Raw genomic sequence first — 18,360 nt, forward strand, 5'->3', positions numbered from 1 at the left:
TCACCAAGCTCTGAGTGTCATCTTGGGCATTGGCAACTGCTGATCAGTACCATCTGATGCACTGACTTCTTCCTTGCTTTCAACTTGACTAACAGCTTATAGAGTACTCTTTGTTGTCCAGAGGGAGGTGGATCACAGATTTGACTTTGGACCTTGCAGGAATGAAATTGTCTGTTCCATAATGTGATTTTGGGAAGGCCATCTCTTTTTCTCTCTGTCTTATAGATATAGAATAAAGTAATTGGATTTGCCCCACAATGCTTCTTTTTAGCTTACTTTTCAACCTTTTTGAGACTTGGTACCTTCAAAATATTTTCAAATTCCTCTCATAATATTAGTTGTAATTTTTGTGCCTATTGATAAGTAAAGGATGCAATAATGAAGAGCTATCATGAATTCAATTGTACTTTGAAATGAATTGGTACTTTACTCATCACAACTGGAATCTACATATATTTGAAAAATAATAGTTAGATTTAATTTGGGAGCCACCTTATTTGTTCAGTGTTCACCTGATGCTTTGTGTGCATCCGACTGCCAAGACTTTATAATTTGGGGACTCCCCAGTGACTACAGTCTACTGGCTAGAAAATTCTGATCTCATTGCTCTTTTTAATTCCCTTTGTACCTTCCATATGCATACACTTTGCCCCTCCCTTCATCTATAAAGATTCAAGTCAAAGGAATATGATATGTTAAGGCAGACAATAGTATGCTTTCTCTTTCGGGAAAATAAAGACTAAGTACTGACTTTGTAATGGATCAGCTTCCAATATCCCTGGATTGATTTGTCTCTTAATGCTAAGCAGGCAACTCCACCAAGATATAAAAGCTTCCATAAGCTTTTGTTTCTGACTTGGGAAGCTCCTGCTGACCACTTGAAAGTCAAAATGTTGTCTTAACCTTGGTTCCAGGGCCAGTTTGAAGATAATCTCATTGACTTGAAGATAATCCAAAGGGAGAATTCAGAAAATGCTCCAATTCAAGTTCTTAGAGGTTCATTTATTTTATGGAGTTGGTTAAGCAGCTAATTAACTGCTGTGTCCAGCCAGTGCCCTTTGGCTTATTGTTCCTTTCATGCATTGGAAACTAAGCCATGTGAAGCTACTTTCTGCTCTTTTCTTATGGGAGGCAGTGTAGTAGAAAGAGCAGGGACTTCAACATCAGCTAGACTCAACATCACGTTGAGTCTTGCCTCAGCCACTTTATAGTTGTATGACCTTGGGCTTTTTATCTTATCCCTCTGGTCCTTAATTTCCTTAGCTGTAAAACAAGCTAATAATACTTCATGGGGCAGCTAAGCTAGGAGGATCAAGTGGAATAATGTATTAATAACACTTATACTGGAACATAGTAGATACTTAACTAATGGTGGCTATTGCTATTGCTTTTGGGTTTGTCAGCACTCCACATATGTACAGTATAATCTTTTAGCATCCTTATCTAAGTCCTTAGAGCTGTCCTTAATAAGAGGCTCTCTGAACTTCTCTTCCTAGACTAGGACATGGGAAGAATAGAGATTAGGAAAAAAAAGTGGTAAAAGAAGAATTTAACAGTCCACAAACACACACTCACAACCACGCAGATTTTTTTCTCCTTTTTTTTTTTCACTCAAATGACCTGGCTTAAGATTCTGTTTTCTAAGACTCTTCATCACTGTCAGTTTTTCAGTCTCTAAAAGAAGGGACTGTCCAATCTCTTGTGCTGTTTTTCTGTCACTTAGTGCTGATTTTTCCATGCCGAGGACCTAAACAGATTCATGTGAAGATACCATTTGTTGAGTAAAGTTGATGGGGGAATTTTTTCTTCCTTCAAGAGTCCTAAAAACCAAAGTTTCTTTGTATCTGTCGATCTAGAAAAAGTTTATATATATCCACTTCAGATCTCTTGGAAGAGTTAAACTTGGCTTCAATTTCAGATGCTACAGGGTTCAGAGACACATTAGTTCAAGAAAAATCCTCCTCCCCTTCCTTACTAAATGACTGCTGATAAATGCTTGTTTCTGCCTTAGTGACTGTCTTATATGTAGACTTTTTGTTTCCCCCAGGGACAATGGTGACAGATCCAGGCATCGAGCTCCACGCAATGCCCGGATGTCTGCACCTTCGCTTGGACGCTTTGTCCCAAGGTAAGAACTGGGCATTAGAGAGAGCCTTTATGAGAGCCTAGGATTTAATTTTTAAACCTAATTTCTGGGCTTGGTATTGTCCGTATCTGGAGTTATTTCTTAGTCTACAATTCAGCCCTGACACCTGAAGAAAGAATGATAAGTCACAATAAAAAGAGACAGAAACATGGCATTGGGGGGGCATCCTGTTCAAGAGTTGAAGCCCTGAGAAACTTTACTTTAGAAGAAGAAAGGAAATACAGATTTGTGAAAGGACAAATCCTAGGAATTTTTACTCCTTATGGGCTGCTCTGGATTACTTAGGTTTATAGGGTTCCTTTGCCCTGATTTTTGAGGGTAGGTAGGTAATATATCTCCTTTGTTTTATGGTAGTCTTTAGTAGTCTTTTCATGATTCCTTTTTGTAGGCGTTTCCTGCTACCTGAGTACTTGCCTTATGCTGGAATTTTTCATGAACGTGGACAGCCTGGCTTGGCTACTCACTCTTCTGTTAACAGGGTCCTGGCAGGTAAGGACATATTTCTTTGGGTTTTGAAAATTTGAAAGGGCAGGGAACCAGATAAAGCTTTCCTCTGCTTTATCAGTGTTAATATGATGGCACCTTGGCATCTGGCTGAAAACTCTGCTTTGTGGTTTTGTACTCATTTCCTTACTTCAAGGCAGGAAACTGCTGGTTTGAAGAAAACTGTTACTCTTACCCGAGCCCACTTCCTTCTAACCTTAAAAATTTTTTTTCATTTAAACCAGTTGTTTCTTAATCCAGCAATTAGGTTCTGGCCATGATTTAATTGAATGACGAAAGTCTTTTGTTCATGTTTTGGTTGGTGAGATACTCATGAAGCAAATCTTGTGATTTAATTAGGAGCTTAATCCACATCTCTCCAACCCTTTGTGATGGCCAGCACATGGAGCTTCCAGGCACTGAGGAATCTTCTAAGGAAGGAGGAAGGGAAGAGACCCATGGAGCTGGTTCAAAAAGCTCCACAGAACAGAAAATGGTCTTGGCAAACCCAGCAGAGGCAGTTTTATGATAGCTGAATAGTTCAGTAACCAGTGTTTTGAGGCTCTGGGGCATAGTGTGTGCTGCTGCTTCTGGGCAGATTCTAGAGAAGGAAACAAAGCAGAGTTCTGTTTTTTCTCTGACAAGGGTTGTTATCCCATCAACCTTCACTGCCAACTTGTGATGTTATACATGTGAAAGCATAAAAGTTATAAAAGTCAAGCCACATTTAGTTGTGTCTTTAATAAGCATTTTTATTAAAAATTTTTAAATGTCATTCTGTCTTGGGAAATCTGGGCCATGTGGTGGCTAAAGGTAAGAAGGAATCTGTATGAGTCAGTGGTACTGTCAGGGTGGGAGAATGTTATAAGCTTTATTTGAGTGATTTCTAACCAAGCTGCTGTGAGAGCTGGTAGGCCATGGTATCTGACCTCCCCTAAGTCATATCAAGACACAGAAATCCCAGAAACCTCAGTCATGATCTCCTGACTACCTCATCTGCGGAGGGCTCTGGCTCTAGTCATTAACAGACCCCATGGTCCTGTGCCTCTCCTTGGCTGACACATCTGTGTGGCTTGGCTGATGGCATGTGGAAGCTCCTCACTGGCAGATAATCACTTGCTGCCAGGCAACACTACAGAACTCTTCTCCACCCTTCTTTGTTCCAGACATCTGCCTCCACCACTCCACATGGCACCTCCTGCTTCTCTACTGCCACAATTCTCTATTTTCTTGGCATTTAGCTTTTTTGAACATCTGTATGTTGTTTTCTCCCTTCTTGCCTTCAGTAACGCCAATAACTCTTTCCTTTTCCCTCCTTCATGCCCAGAGGTCTGACCCCAAATGGCCCTATTTCACTCGTGGATACCTTTGAATATAGGGATGTAGTCCATCTGATAGCTGTTTACAGATGTGAAATGTACTGATAAAAGTTCTCTGTCAGAGGATGCAAAGTGCTGCTATGGAAAGGAAATCTAGACTCCCAAGAATTTCATTTTTGGGTTAGATTATTCTGATGGTTTCCATTCACAATTAAACTAGTTTTTCCCATTTTCTCAAGGTACATGTTATAGAGTGCCTGTTGGTCTTTTCTTAAAAGCCATCATTTGTATATTTTTTGATGTCTCTCCAGATCCTGGTGACAGCTATATTACTTGTTTTTTCCTTTTGAGAAAATTCCAATAATTATAATAACAGTAATAAAAATGGCTGAAATTTATTAAACATTTAGTATATATACACATATGTATACTGGAGTTTTAAGTGCTTCACACATATTCCATGTCTCTTTTGCAATAACCCTATGAGAGGATACTCTTATCTAGTTAACAGTGGAGGGAACAGAAACTAGAGGGTTAACTTACCCAAAGTGATAACAGCTGGGAAGTAGGAGAGCAAGAACTGAATTCAGACAGTAGGACTCCAGAGCTTGCCCTCTAAACCACCTTCCTAGTCATTTTAAAGGACAAAGTTCAAAATATCATTTTTTTCCAGGACCTTAATCTAGAAAAAAGAGCTCCCAGGGAACTTAGCTGACCCTCAGGGTTTTTTTTACTTGTTCTAATTCCTCTGTTTTAAATGGTTCCTAGACATAGCTTTTTATGACCCAGTGACACTTGCTGGGGAAAATCTTATTATGTAATAGCCCTTTCCCCAAGCTTTCTTGCTGTTTTTTTGTTTTGTTTAGCTTTTTATTAAACTTGTGATTATGCAACAGAGCTGCTACAATAAATGGCTTTCAAAGTGAAAGAGAAATTGGCCTTTTAGCAGTTAAGCACTCTTGATTTTCCTGGAAAGGCATTTTCTCTTGTTTGATTGGAATGAGGTTGTGATGGTCTCAGAACAATTAAATTCAAGAGGTATTTGTTCTGCAGCTGTTATATGCCAGTCACTATTCTAGGCTCTGGGGATAACAGAGTGAATAAAACAGACATGATCTCTGCCCTTGTATAGCTCCAAGTCTAGGTGGTTGGCTATTTATCAATCTTGCTGTTTGGTTCTTGGCTCTAAACATAAGTAAAACCCTCTGTATGATGAGTGTCTGTTTTGCAGGGGTAAAACCTGGAAATTTGTCAGATTTGGAGGGATAAAGTTTTTAGAGATATGACCAATCCTGTGGTACTCAATGAGTTTTCAGTAGACCCTAGCCAAAACCATTCAAAATCGTCAACAAAAAAGGGTTTGCAGAGAATTAAGATGTGTTTTGCCCTCTTCCTCTCATAAGAGCCAAAGAATAATAATAGAAAACAGAAGCTGCTGAAGAGAAGTGTTTTGATAGTCTGTTAATCTTCATCTCTTCTCCCTTATCTCAGTGCTTTTACAAAACCTACAGTTGTGTAAGTTCCTGGAGGTCTCCAAACACCTATCAGATACCCAGGCCATGCCCCTTCTTTAGAACATGGTTCTGAACCCATACTTAAAGAGGTTTAAATACATTTAAGGCTGCTGCAACTCTTCCAGGTATATTTTTGTGGAAGCACACTAAAGTCTGGGGAGCTCCCCTGCTGATTTTTTTAGCAGACAACTGTAGCTCTGTGCTGCTACCGCAAAAGCAACTGATAATAAAAAAAGGAAATTAAGCTAATGACTGCCATGGGCTAGCTACTGTCCTAGGTGCTTTCCCATACATTTATCTCCTTTAGTAATTACGACAGTCCTGTGAGGTAGATGGTAGCATATCTATGCTGTAGGAAAACAAAGTGAGGCTCAGAAGGTTATCTTACTAGCCCTACATAAAACATAGTGAGAGGCAGACCTGGGACTTTAAACCAAGTCTTCCCGACCCTATTACTTCTCTTCTGTCTTCTGTCCCATGTTTTGCTTGAGCTCAAGTAGGGAATATCTACCAAAAGGTTATTTAATATCTGTCTGTTTGAGGCCTCACAAAAGTGAAGTGAGAAGCCCCAGCATTTGACAGCCTCCTGGTAATTACTGAAGAACAAACAACTATTGAGGTATAGAGGACTGGAGTTATCTGCCCTGCATAATCTTTTTTACTTTCATCCTAATGAGCGTCTGTTCCTAGCAGATGTGGGCCTGATGTACTTAATTTACTATCTTGATTAAAATCAATGGGAAGGGTCAGGATTTTCCTGCTCCTAGCCACAGATCACTGAGGCCTGGTCGACTGTCCTGGGCTAGAGATGGCTTTGTGCCCAGTTATCCTTCTAATTTCTCTTATGATTTCTTCTCGAACCCATTGGTTGTTTAGGAGTATGTTGTTTGATATCTAATTTAATTCCACTGTAGTCTGAGAATATACTCTGTATGATTTCCATTATTTTGCATTTATTGAGACTTGTTTAATGGCTTAGTATAGGGGAATGTTACATGTGTTCTTGAGAAGAATGTGTATGCCGGTACTGTGTGTTCTGGTACTATTGGGTAGAGCGTTCTGTAGATGCCAGGTAGATCTATTTGGTTGATAGTGTTGTTCAAATCTTATATATCCTTGCTGATTTTCTGTTTATTTACTCTTATCTATCCATTATTGAGAATGGGGTATTGAAGTCTTAAAATATTGTTGAATTCCCATTTTTCCCTTCAATTTAGTCAGTTGTCATGGTGTCTGTGTTTGGGGCCTTGTTGTTAGGTACATATGTATTTATAATTATTTTATCTTACTGATGAATTAACCCTTTGTCATAAAATGTCCTTCTGTCTCTAGTAATATTTTTTTTGCTTAAAATCTGTTCTGTCTGACATTATTACTGATATTAGTTAACTCCAGCTTTTTTGTGGTGGTTGTTTTTATATCTTTTTCTATCCTTTTACTTTCAGCCTATTTATATCTGTGAATCTAAAGTGTGTCTCTTGTGGACAGCATATAGTTGGATCTTGTTTTTTTATCCAGTCTGACAATCTCTTCCTTTTGATTGGATTAAGTCCATTTACATTAGATTTTATTGATATAGTTGTATTTATATCTGCCATTTTGTTGTTTGTTTTCTGTATGTCTGATGCATTTTTGTTCCTCCATACTGCCTTACTGACTTTTTTTTTATTGAATGAATATCTTCTATTGTACCATTTGAATTCCTTTATTGATTTTCATACTATATTTTGTCAGGATCTACTTTAGATTTATATATATTTAATTCTAGTAAGATACAGAAATTTTGCCTCACTGTAGCTGATTTTTACTATTATTGTCATATATACTATGTTTATATTCTGTATTAAAACCCAAGAATACAGTTATAATTATTGCTTAATATAATCTTATGTCCCAGGCATCCTTCAGTTTGTTGCCTGGTGAAGATAAGACAGACCTACCCCTTTTATGAGAATTTACTTTTTTTTCCTCTCATCCTTATTTCTAGTTGTCTTTTTCTCCTCCCATCTCCTTCAAAAATGCCGGTCCTTATATATTCCCCATTGCCCTCCTATCTTAGGGAATTACTTTCAGGAAGCCTGTCTGGTTTAGCCAACTGGGGTGGGCATCTGGGGCCTCAGACTGGCTGGGCTTTTAGGAATTAGCCTGATTTCACAGCATGACATTATAGCTTTCTAGCACAATGAATTGCTTAATCACGCTTTACAAGATCTATACTTGAACTGGTAAATCTGAGTATGACGAGTAGTAGTGAATACAGTTTAGGACTACCATGGTATTAATTAAATGAGCATGAATAGAAATGAATAATAATTCTGGTATTGGACCATTTATCTCCTTGGCTCTATACCCCCCTGGTACCCAGTAGCCAGGCAAGTAAAGTGAGTGGCACATTACAACTCAACATCCATTAAGATGGCTGTTTATAAACTCCAGATAAGTGGACAATTAGTGGTGGTAGTACTAGCTAGAGCTGCTTTAATAATTAACCCAGTTACCTTTCATTCTGCTCCGGTGATGAAACTGAAGGCTTGGTTGTCTCTGGGAAACAGACAAGTAAATTCAGTACTCCTCCCAGAGGAACTAGTCTTCCCACCTGCCTCATAGCATCCAGGGCTTTTTACTTATTTGGTCCCCACCAATCACTGGAGCATTTATGTCCTGTCTGCTTCCAGCCCTTCATCTCATCTCCTTATAGCAGACGTCCACTAGTAGACGGTGTGTGCTTATTGAGAACCTGGATCCCACTTTGTCAACTGAATTGCCTGTGCTTCTTCTTCAGGCCTTTTTAGGGAAAATATTAGGCCTTGTCAGTGAACTTTTCTGTCTCTTTTATATTGTGTAACTAAGTTTTTCTGTGCCTCAGTCTCTCTCTCCCAGGAAATATCTTGTTGCTCTTCCCCATTGATGCTTTACCCCTGTGCCCTTTGTGTACTGTCACTTTGAAATGTGCAGAGGCATGTTCTAAATGCTTAGCATTTTCCAGGACACTTTGGGTATTACAAAAGGAGTAAATGGTTCTCCCCTCAGGAAGTTTACATTCTAGCCAAGGAGTGGTCTGATTTCCTAGCTCCATGTGTTTTGGTCCTGCCACTCAAAATTTAATTTCCCTGGGACTTTAACTGCCAATCCTGGTAGACTAGCTGAGGGGTTGGGGTGAGGTGGTATAGCTCAAGCCTAGGCTTGGATCAAGGATTTTTGTCTTTCATTTCAGTTTAAAGAAGCTCTAAATGTGACCCCATTCATCTTCTGGATGGAGCTTTATGTATCATTGAGTGGGGCAAGGGAAGGACAGCTGCCAATTGCAGAGTATAGTCTGCCTGAGAGGCAGTATAGTGAAATGTTTAAGAGCTTGGGCTCTGGAGCCACATTATAGGTTCAAATATCTGTTCTGCTACTTCTTAGCTGTACAATCATGGGTAACCTATTTTACCTTTTTGGGCCTGTTTCTTCATCTGTAAAACAGACCTAAGATCAGTACCTAGCTCATAGGATTGTTTTGAGAATTAATGAATTAATACATATGACGCATTTAGAATAGTATTGTTTGGCACACAGTAAGTGTTCAATAGATGATTTTTATAATGTGGAGAGGGGAGGCAGTATGATTTAGAGCTATGCCAGTCTCCTCACTTATATAACCTGACTGATCTCTCACTGTTCTTCTGTCTTCCTCCCCGGTGGTTCTTCTGATGGGTCCCAAACAGGATCTTCTCCACTTTGCTATGGTCACTGAGTTTAAAAAAAGAAAACTGGGAGCTGTGTCCTTTGGCAACCTGAGGGCACCTGCGTTGATAGTTTGGCAATCTAGTGTGTTCACTGTTACTTATAGCTATAACACCCAAGTAGGGAGGAATAGAGGAGTCGCAAAGTTTGCATTTGCAGAACGCTTTTCCGTCCTTTTATTGGGACCCGTGCTGTTGAGAGGAACATCTATTCAGCAGACCAAGTGCTTGCTCCTATGTAACCGTGGAAGCATGGGATTCTCAAAGTGTAGTCCCTGGATCAGCAATATCAGCATCACCTGGAAAACTGTTAGAAATGCACATTCTTGGTTCTTATCCCAGGTCCTCTGAACTCTGGTTACGGGGCCCAGGAAGTTGTGTTTTAAAAAGTCTTACAAGTGATCCTGATGCATTTTTAAATCTGGGAGTCACTCACTCCTCATTCAGTTAGGAAGAGAAGCAGAGAGAGGGAAGAGATGACTTGGGAACACATTAAAGTGTGTGCATACCAAGAACCCATGATGTATTGGTGCTAATGGGACCCTGGTATAGAACTCTTGACCTGGAGCCATTAGCGATTTTGAAAAAAAAAATGAATTAATTTTTAATTACCTACAGTGTGCTCAGCTGGTATGTCAGCCATCTTGACTCAATAAGTATTTATTGAGCTTCTGTTGCTTACATGGGATAGTGTTAGGTGGATGATAGTGCCCAGACATGATCTCTTTGCTCCATAAGCTTACCATCTACTGAGTAAGACCACTGTACTCATGAACAGCTGTAGGAGCAGTGGGCACTATGCTAAATGCTAAAGTAGAAGTATAAACAGACGGCTGGTTATGAGAGCTCAGGGGACCTTTCAACATTTCTGCAGCAGAAAATAGGAGACCATTTAGCTTTTATACTGAGACATCTGGTGCTTATCAGCTCTGCTAGGAGTTTTGTTTCCAGGAAAGATTGACTTATAACCTCACTTCCAAGTCCTTAACCAATTTCCCACCTGTTCTCATTCCTTCACCATTAAAAAGAAATTTTAATATCAGTTTATCTGGATTGAGACCCTACTATTTACTTCTACTTTAAGTTCTCTATGTTCTGGGTTTCCCTAGACTCAGAATGATCTCAAGGCTTACCAAGTCCTGTGAACGTGTACTCCTTAAAATTCTTGCTTATTTTGAAGGTGTCAGCTGAAGATGCCTTCTAATCTTTAGGTACCCACTGTAGTGCCAGGACTCTCTCACCTCTCTCTTCTGTGGTTATGATTGATATGTGCTTTGACATGTTTTGCAACAACTCAGAACAAACGATGAACGATATCGAAATCTGCAGAGGAGAGTCAAAAAAGAAAAAGCCAAATGCAATATCAAAGCCCATTTTTTGCAGTGGAGGCAGCAGCCAGACGATCTCCACTTTCTTGAAGATTAGAGGTCATCTACAAACACTAGAACAATCCTCTTTGCTGTCCTTTCTACCCCATCAGTTTTTATATGAGTGCTCAAAACTTTGGAAGCTAATAGCCCATGCTAACTCCCCACTCCTTTTTAAAACCCAGAGCTCTCATTAGTTTTTCTTTCTCTTTCCCTTTTCACGTTCCCAATCAACCTCATTTATTCCAAATTGACTGGAAATGCCATGAGAGTTGGCAGACAGCACCTCTCACCCTGTCTATCAAAGTAGAGCCAACCTTCCGGGTATTAATTTCCTTTCTTTAACATCTGCTGATCCACAAAGCCAAATCTTCCCTTGGGTCCTTGTGCCACTCAGCTGGAGGCCGAGAGCAAGCATGGATATCTTAGTATAAGCCATGATTTGGAAAGAGGCCCCTGCAGGTGGGTGACCAGGGACCTTGTGGAGTCATCCTATAACCACATTCTCTGTCCTGTATAAAGGTATCTCTCATCTTATTATAGGTCTACTGAGGTGAGTTTCTGGATTTATCGTAAGCCCAGCCCACTGCAACTGTGTGCCTTGCAGGAGGGACCTAACTTCACTTCTACTGTCTTGATTTGTGGGGCTTTATTCTTTGGAGCTTCTGTCTGATACATATATATCCTACTTGACTATGGATTGACCTTGCCCCTTAGGTATCCCTTCCTGTAACTGCCTAGAAGCATGCTGAGCTTTGGCTGCTTTAACCTTGAGCACAGCCTACCCCCGAGTGCATCTTGTTTTGAGAAAAGAGTACATACCAAGATGTTTTCCCAAAACTTGCACTCAAGCCCCTGGCATTTAGCCACCTTTGTTCCTCAGCCATGTATCATCTGTACAGCAGTTGCCATAGGTACAGACGTACTCAAGTGAGCTTCTCACCGTCTCATTGTCCAGCACAACGTAGCTGCAGTTCTCTGTAAGTAAGTTCCCCTGATAATTGCTTTGGACTGATCTCTGGCATTTAATGTCTCTTTCTTTGTAGTTTCAGCCAGCCTCATTGTAGGCAGTTTGAGCCAGTCCCGGCTGAGTCTTCCCGTTTCTTCTTTCAGGGCAAACCCTGCTGCTGGTTCAGCGGGATGCAACAGCTGCCTGGCAGAAAATTCATAGTTTTTACTTTGTGGCTCATGGCTGGTAAGCGCAAGCCAAAAATGTTGCTTCTTAAACCAGATAATTTAACTGATCCAGCTACAAAGGAACAGAGGAAAAGCTGTAGAGGAGATACAGGGTTCAAGTTCCCAGTGGGAACAAGGGTGTTATTCAGCAAAGCGGTGCACTGCAGGCGTGTGAGGAAAACTTGTCATTTATTTTCATAAATAAAACTGGCTAGAAAGTCCAAATTTTTCCAGAATCTGCCATATTGCCAGTGGCTTCTTTATGTAATATTTGCTGATTTTTCCAACTGCAAGATTTTGCAGTGGTCCCTGTATCATGATTTCCTTAGGGCTAGTAACCTAAATGAAAGGAATGACGTGGAAATATCCATAGTCGCTCTCACCGATTAGAGTGAAGTTTCACTCAGACAAATAACTGAGACTGTGACAGTTCCCCAGCAGCATTTAAAATTATCCAAAACATTGTTTACGATGCTGAACTGGCAGTGGGAATTGTCAAAAGACAGAACTTAGTAACTCAAGCTTATATTTGGCCACAGGCTGGTGTTAGATCACATTTGCAAAATGTAGTGGCTGTGAAATGTGGTGCTTTAACTGTGCTAAAACCTAAGAGCACTTACTATATGCAAGTATTCTAAGCACTTCCCATATATAAATTCACTTAATCTTCACAACATTTCAGTGAAGTATGTACTGTTATAATTCATTTTTACAGATGAGAAAATTGAGGCATAGAGACAATAAGTAATTTGCCCAAGACCACAGCTTGTACTTGCCAGAGTAGGAATTGTAACTCAGGCAGCCCAGCTCTAGAGTATATACTCTTAACTACTGTGCTGAACTGCCTCCTAACAAAGATATACAGTATAGTTCAGATTGTGATTTTTCAAACAGAACCGTCATCGGGTGTGGGTGATTCCTTGTTGGTAGAAAAACAGGCTGAAAACTAAATATTGGCTTTACTTTAATAGAACAAAAGTAATTTGTTCAGCTCACAAGATTGCTCCTGAGGAGGGGGCCATGAATTGTTATATTCTTGTTGCAGCTCCTTTCCCCTAGAAAGAGGGCCTGGTAGAAGAATTACATTCTCAAACAATGAATCCTGAAGAGGTAATTACACTGTTGCCATCCCATTGGGAAGAAGGCTGGGGCGGTGATTACATTCCAGAACAAAGCTGTTTGGATATAATTGCACTGTACTGCTCTTATCAGTCTGGGGAAGGCAGGCCTCTGGTCTCCATCCTCATTTGTTTTTGAGATGGAATCTGAATAGCATTCAATTAATAGTCAAGGTCCAGGCATAGGGAAGTCAGCCAAAAAGAGCCAAGAAAACATTAACTTGTTATTGGCATTTTCCTTCCACTGAAGTTTTCCAGATCTTTAAGTGTCGGCAAATTGGAAGGAGGAGCCCATTTGAGAAAATGTATATGACTAATAAAGGGTTAGAGACCCCTGCTTAGAGGCTGTACCCCAAAGCCCTCATTGATATCTATGTATAGAGGAGAGATGATTGGATGACAATGAAATTTCCCTCTTTCTTGGCTTTATCAAAAGAGTGACCTTCATTCAGTTCTTCCCCTGAAACTTCCAGCATAGCAGAAAAATGTATATAGCATATTTTTTCCTGTGCATATCTTCTGGTCATGGAGCAAAAAGTCCCTCTCTGGTTCTATGGAGATAATAAGACTAACTTTGGTTAAATTTCAGCTATAATCTCTAGTTCTAGACTGGAAGAAGAAATAGAACTAATTTAATTGTTTTGTTTCATGATTCAGAGAACTGAGAACTGAAAAGGGCCAATGGCATGATGTCAAATAAGGGGAAGAGCTACGTGTTATTGGGTTGAGGGTTTCACAGACACCTCAACTGATGTAGCCTTGACCATTGTATCAGCTAGCTTTTTGCTGCCTAGTGAACCACTCAAAAATTTAGTAGTTTAACACAACAAATATTTTTTGATAGTCTTGATTCTGTTGGTCCAGTGGGCAGTTCATCTGTTCTAGGTCACTTGACTACTTTGTAGTCAGTTAGTGGCTTGGCTGGTACTGCATACTTGCTCTAGAATGTTGCAGTAGGCAGAGGGATCTCCCAAAGATACCCACACCCTATCCCCAGAACCTGTGAATGCATTACTTTATGTGGCAAAAGGGACTTTGCAGGTGTGATTAAGTTTAGAAATTTTGAGGTGGGGAGATTATCCCAGATTATTTGGGTAGATTCAGTCTAATCACATGAGCCCTTAAAAGTGGAAGAGGAAAGCAGAAGGGTGAAAGAGATACAGTGACAGAAGATGGAAGTGGCCCTTAGCTACCAGCCAGCATGGAAACAGGGACCTAGTCCTACAATTGTAAGGAACTGAATTCTGCTGACAACCTGAGTGAGCAAGGAAATGGATCTTTCCCTAGAGCCGCCAGAAAGGAACACAGTCCTGCCGACCCCTTCATTTTAGCCCATTGAGACCCATTTGGACTTCTGACCTACAGAACTGTAAGATGATAAATTTGTGTTGTTTAAGCCAATTTGTGGTACTTTTTTATGGCAGCCATGCAAAGCTAATACAGATGGCTTCACTAACATGTCTGGCAGTTGACAAGCTGCTTTGCCTAAGCTAGAAAGGCTTGTTTCTTTCCTGTGTGGTTTCTTGTTCACCAGTAAGCTGGCCTGTGCTTTTGCAGAGTGTCTCGGGGTTTCAAAGAGAGGTCAAGTCCCAATGCACAAACACTTTTTGAGTCTCTGATTATGTCACTTTTGCTATTGTCTCATCAGCTAAAGCAAGCCACGTGGCTAAGCCCAGAGTCAGGGAGGGGACTATCCAAGGGCATGGATACAGGGAGGCTTGAATCATTAGGGGCCATTACCATAACATTCTACCACAACTAAACAGGTTTTGAGATATGAGGTGGCTTAGAAGCTTGCTCTAAACCAATTGTCCTTTTAAGTGCCTCTACATACACTGAAGAATGGTTCTGCATACCAGGGGATATGGATGTACAGATTTGGAACTTCCCTGAAACAACATATCTTAGATCACTGTTTGGGTTATTCGAAGAGAAATGAACTAGAAATTACATCCAAACAAGAAGATGGAATCTGGTTCTGGATGTAACGTTTCAGAACTACCTTTTCTCTTTCTCTGGATGTTTTCTAGGATGTAGCCCTCTATTTCTATGTGCTGGAAGGTAAAAAGATGTGCAAAAGAGCTCTGTGGGTGGTTGGGCCCCTTGGGGCCACATGTATTTCTGTGTAGGAGTAAGACTGACAGAATTAACTGTGCGAACACTTACTAAATTGGTTGTAAGTGAACCTGTACCCATGGTATCATTTGTAATCCACAGCTCCTTTAACAGACGCACATCAGAAGAAAAGTTCCTAAACTTTTTGTGCCCAATCACTGTGGTATGTTGTGCTTTATTATAGCAATGGCTGGGAAGAAGTAGAATTCAGTTCTTCTCAAGTGTAGCTCTGTTTGGCCCTATTGATGTGATGGGTGAAAAAAATTTTTATGGGTTCCGAATGTGAATGCATAGATTGGGCTACAGGATGGCACATAAAGACAAATTCAGAGCTCACCATCTTTGTCTTATCTATTGGTAAGCCCTGGATTTTGCACTGGGCAGTTGCATTCACAATAACCTATGTTCAAGAAAGACATATACTTATCATTGGAGATTTAAGCTGGCTTTCACAAGAGCTTCACCATGAAGCCCAGTAGGGGACCCAGAGCGTTAGTGTGCTTATTAAACATTTCTTTGCCCTGCCTCAAAGCTTAGCCAAGATTTGTAAAATGATTGTGAGGCAGAAAAGGAACTACTGCCATAGCTTGAAATGTGTGTGTGGCCATTTGCTACCAGAAACCCAAGAGAAGTGACATGCTCAGCTTATCCTGGTACAGGGGAAATGTAGATTCCACTCCTCAGAGTGGCAAGGGAAGGGCAGTGCTGAGGATAGAAGTGTGCAGACTGTTTCTTCTAAAGAGGCAATCTCCCAAAGTAAAACTAGACCTTATCTCCTATTGCCTGATAAGAGGTTGGAGTTTATGATGAGGAGATTCAGCCAGTGTCTGTATCTATCATGGGTCTCAGAATTGAAACAGATTATGAACTTGATTTTCTTTAAGGCAGAACTGATATAACTTACATATGAGCTAATTAAAAGCTACACTAAGTGTTTCTTGATCTAAATATTTTCATTGATTCTGCTGAAGTGAGACAACTGGGGAAAAGAGGTAAAGTGTTAAATTGCTTATTAGGTAAACTAATTAAAACTAAAAATATCAATGCAAAGCTGAAATAAGTTGTTTCAAATGTCCTAATTCTCCACACCCGGTTCTAGGTGGAAAGACAACAGGGACTGCTTTGGAGCACCTGTTCTGAAGAATTTTCCAGCTGCTCTGATCTTTGCCTTACCTAGGATGAATTTTAAGATCCTATGGGGTGGAAACAACCCCATCACCAAGGGCCGGCTTGGGAATCTTTAGATACCTCCCCATTACTATTAGCTAATCCAAACTATCCCTAAAAATATACAATCTAAGTGAAAACAGTGTTCTTTCTCTGCTGGCAGCTTCAAGATAAATTACCTAACCTGTCCCCACTCTACCCATCATTAAACTGCCAACCCTAAGACTCATTTATAGAATTTCTTGAGCTGCCATTTGGTGGAAGTAACAGAGAATTGGCTACATAACTTGGAGATTGTAATACTGAAGGAAAGACTAACTGGGTGGTGTGTGTGTGTGTGTGTTTTTTCCCCTGTATCTCCATTTATTCTTTTTTTAATGCAATTCTATTGAGATATAGTCACATACCATACAGTCATCCAAAGTGTACATCATTTGTTCACAATATCATCATATATTGTACATTCATCAACACAATTTTTTGAGCATTTTCATTACTCCAAAAAATAAAAATACAGTTAAAAGTAAAAAAGAACACCCAAAACATCTCATACTCCCTTTTCCCCCTATTATTCATTTACTTTTTTGCCCCCCTTTTTTCTACTCTTCTGTCTATACATTGGATAAAGGGAGTGTGAGCCACAAAGTTTTCACAATCACACAGTCACACCGTATAAGCTGTATAGTTGTACGATTGTCTTCAGGAATCAAGGATACTGGATTGCAGTTCAACAGTTTCAGGTATTTCCTTATAGCTATTTTAATACACTAAAAACTAAAAAGGGATATCTATACAATGCAAAAGAATAACCTCCAAAATGATGTCTTGACTCCATTTGAAATCTCTCAGCCACTGAAACTTTTCTTTTGTTTCATTTCTCTTTCCCATTTTGGTCAGGAAGGCTTTCTCAATCCCATGATGCCAGGTCCAGGCTCACCCCCAGGAGTCATATCCCATGTTGCCAGGGAGATTTACACCCCTGGGAGTCATGACCCATGTAGTGGGGAGGACAATGAGTTTACCTGTAGTGTTGGCTTAGAGAGAGAGAGAGAGACCATGTCTGAGCAACAAAAGGGGTTCTCTGGGGATGACTCTTAGGCACAATTATAAATAGGCTTAGCCTCTTCTTTGCAGTAACAAGCTTCATAAAGGCAAACCCCAGGATAGAGGGCTTGGCCTACTACAATGGTAGTCCCCAGTGCTTGCAAGAATATCAGGAATTCCCCAGGTGGGGAAGTTTAATAATTACACATTTTTCCCCAGTCCTTCAAGAGGGCTTTGCAAATACTTTTTATTCTCTGCTCAAATTACTCTGGGATGTATCAAGGTTTCACACTATCCTGTACAAATCAACTAGATCTCACCCCCTATTCAAGTTTTCATGTAATTATAGTGTTGGAATAAACTGACCATACCAGTTAAATTATATACCATGCTACAGAAAATATAGATTTTCCACCAAATAAATGTTATCTTCCTTTGGTTGCACACAGAAGTTGAAGTTTTAAAACATAGTCATCTCCTTTTCCCTTTAGTCCCTCTCAGTCCTAACCAAATCCATTTTGTTCGTATCTCTAATTAAGTCTGATTTGTTTTTTAGCTTCTTTAACATTTGCTCTATGGGGTAATGCTGACATTCATAGCTGCCGAACTCTGGCTCTAAGTCTCAGGTGTCACACAGATACCTGAAGTTCCAGGTACTGACCAGGTTATACACAAACAGCTCAGCATCTCAGAATTTAGAAATAACCATTACAACTCATGAATAGATATGACTGCTGTAAGAGCTTACAATCTAGGAACCTTTACCTTAAGCTTTCCCCTGAAAACCTATGCTCTCAGGTTCAGTTCTCAGAATTTGCACATTATAGTTAGTCCCTATTAGTGAGGCATTATAATGTTTGTCTTTTCGATTCTGGCTTATTTCACTCTACATACTGTCCTCAAGGTCCATTCACCTAGTTGCATATCTCACCACTTAATTTCTTCTTGCTGCCACTCAGTATTCCATTGTATGTATACACCACAGTTCACCATTCTGTTTACCCGTTAATGTACCTTTAGGCCACCTCCATCCATTGCAAATTGTGAATACTGCTGCCATAAATACCAGTGTGCAATATCCAATCATGTCCCTGCTCTCATTTCTTCCAAGTATATACCCAATAATGGGGTTGCGGGACCATATGGCAACCCCATAGTTAGCTTCCTTTGGAACCTCTGTACTGCC

The 18,360-nt window shown here is 40.1% G+C and overlaps 1 protein-coding gene across 9 annotated transcripts in view; it reads left to right on the forward strand.

Annotated features, from left to right (window-relative positions):
- The window catches only part of AMBRA1 (autophagy and beclin 1 regulator 1), a 182,743-nt gene that overhangs the window by 72,825 nt on the left and 91,558 nt on the right, over positions 1-18,360 (forward strand). For all 9 annotated transcript variants that reach the window (XM_037838594.1, XM_037838595.1, XM_037838593.1 and 6 more), the window contains 2 exons: positions 2,048-2,128; positions 2,535-2,635. In XM_037838594.1, coding sequence (XP_037694522.1) covers positions 2,048-2,128; positions 2,535-2,635 — 182 coding nt within the window. The remainder of the gene's footprint in view (positions 1-2,047; positions 2,129-2,534; positions 2,636-18,360) is intronic.

This window comes from Choloepus didactylus, chromosome 6 (assembly GCF_015220235.1).
Source record: "Choloepus didactylus isolate mChoDid1 chromosome 6, mChoDid1.pri, whole genome shotgun sequence".
NCBI classification, from domain to species: Eukaryota; Metazoa; Chordata; class Mammalia; order Pilosa; family Megalonychidae; genus Choloepus; species Choloepus didactylus.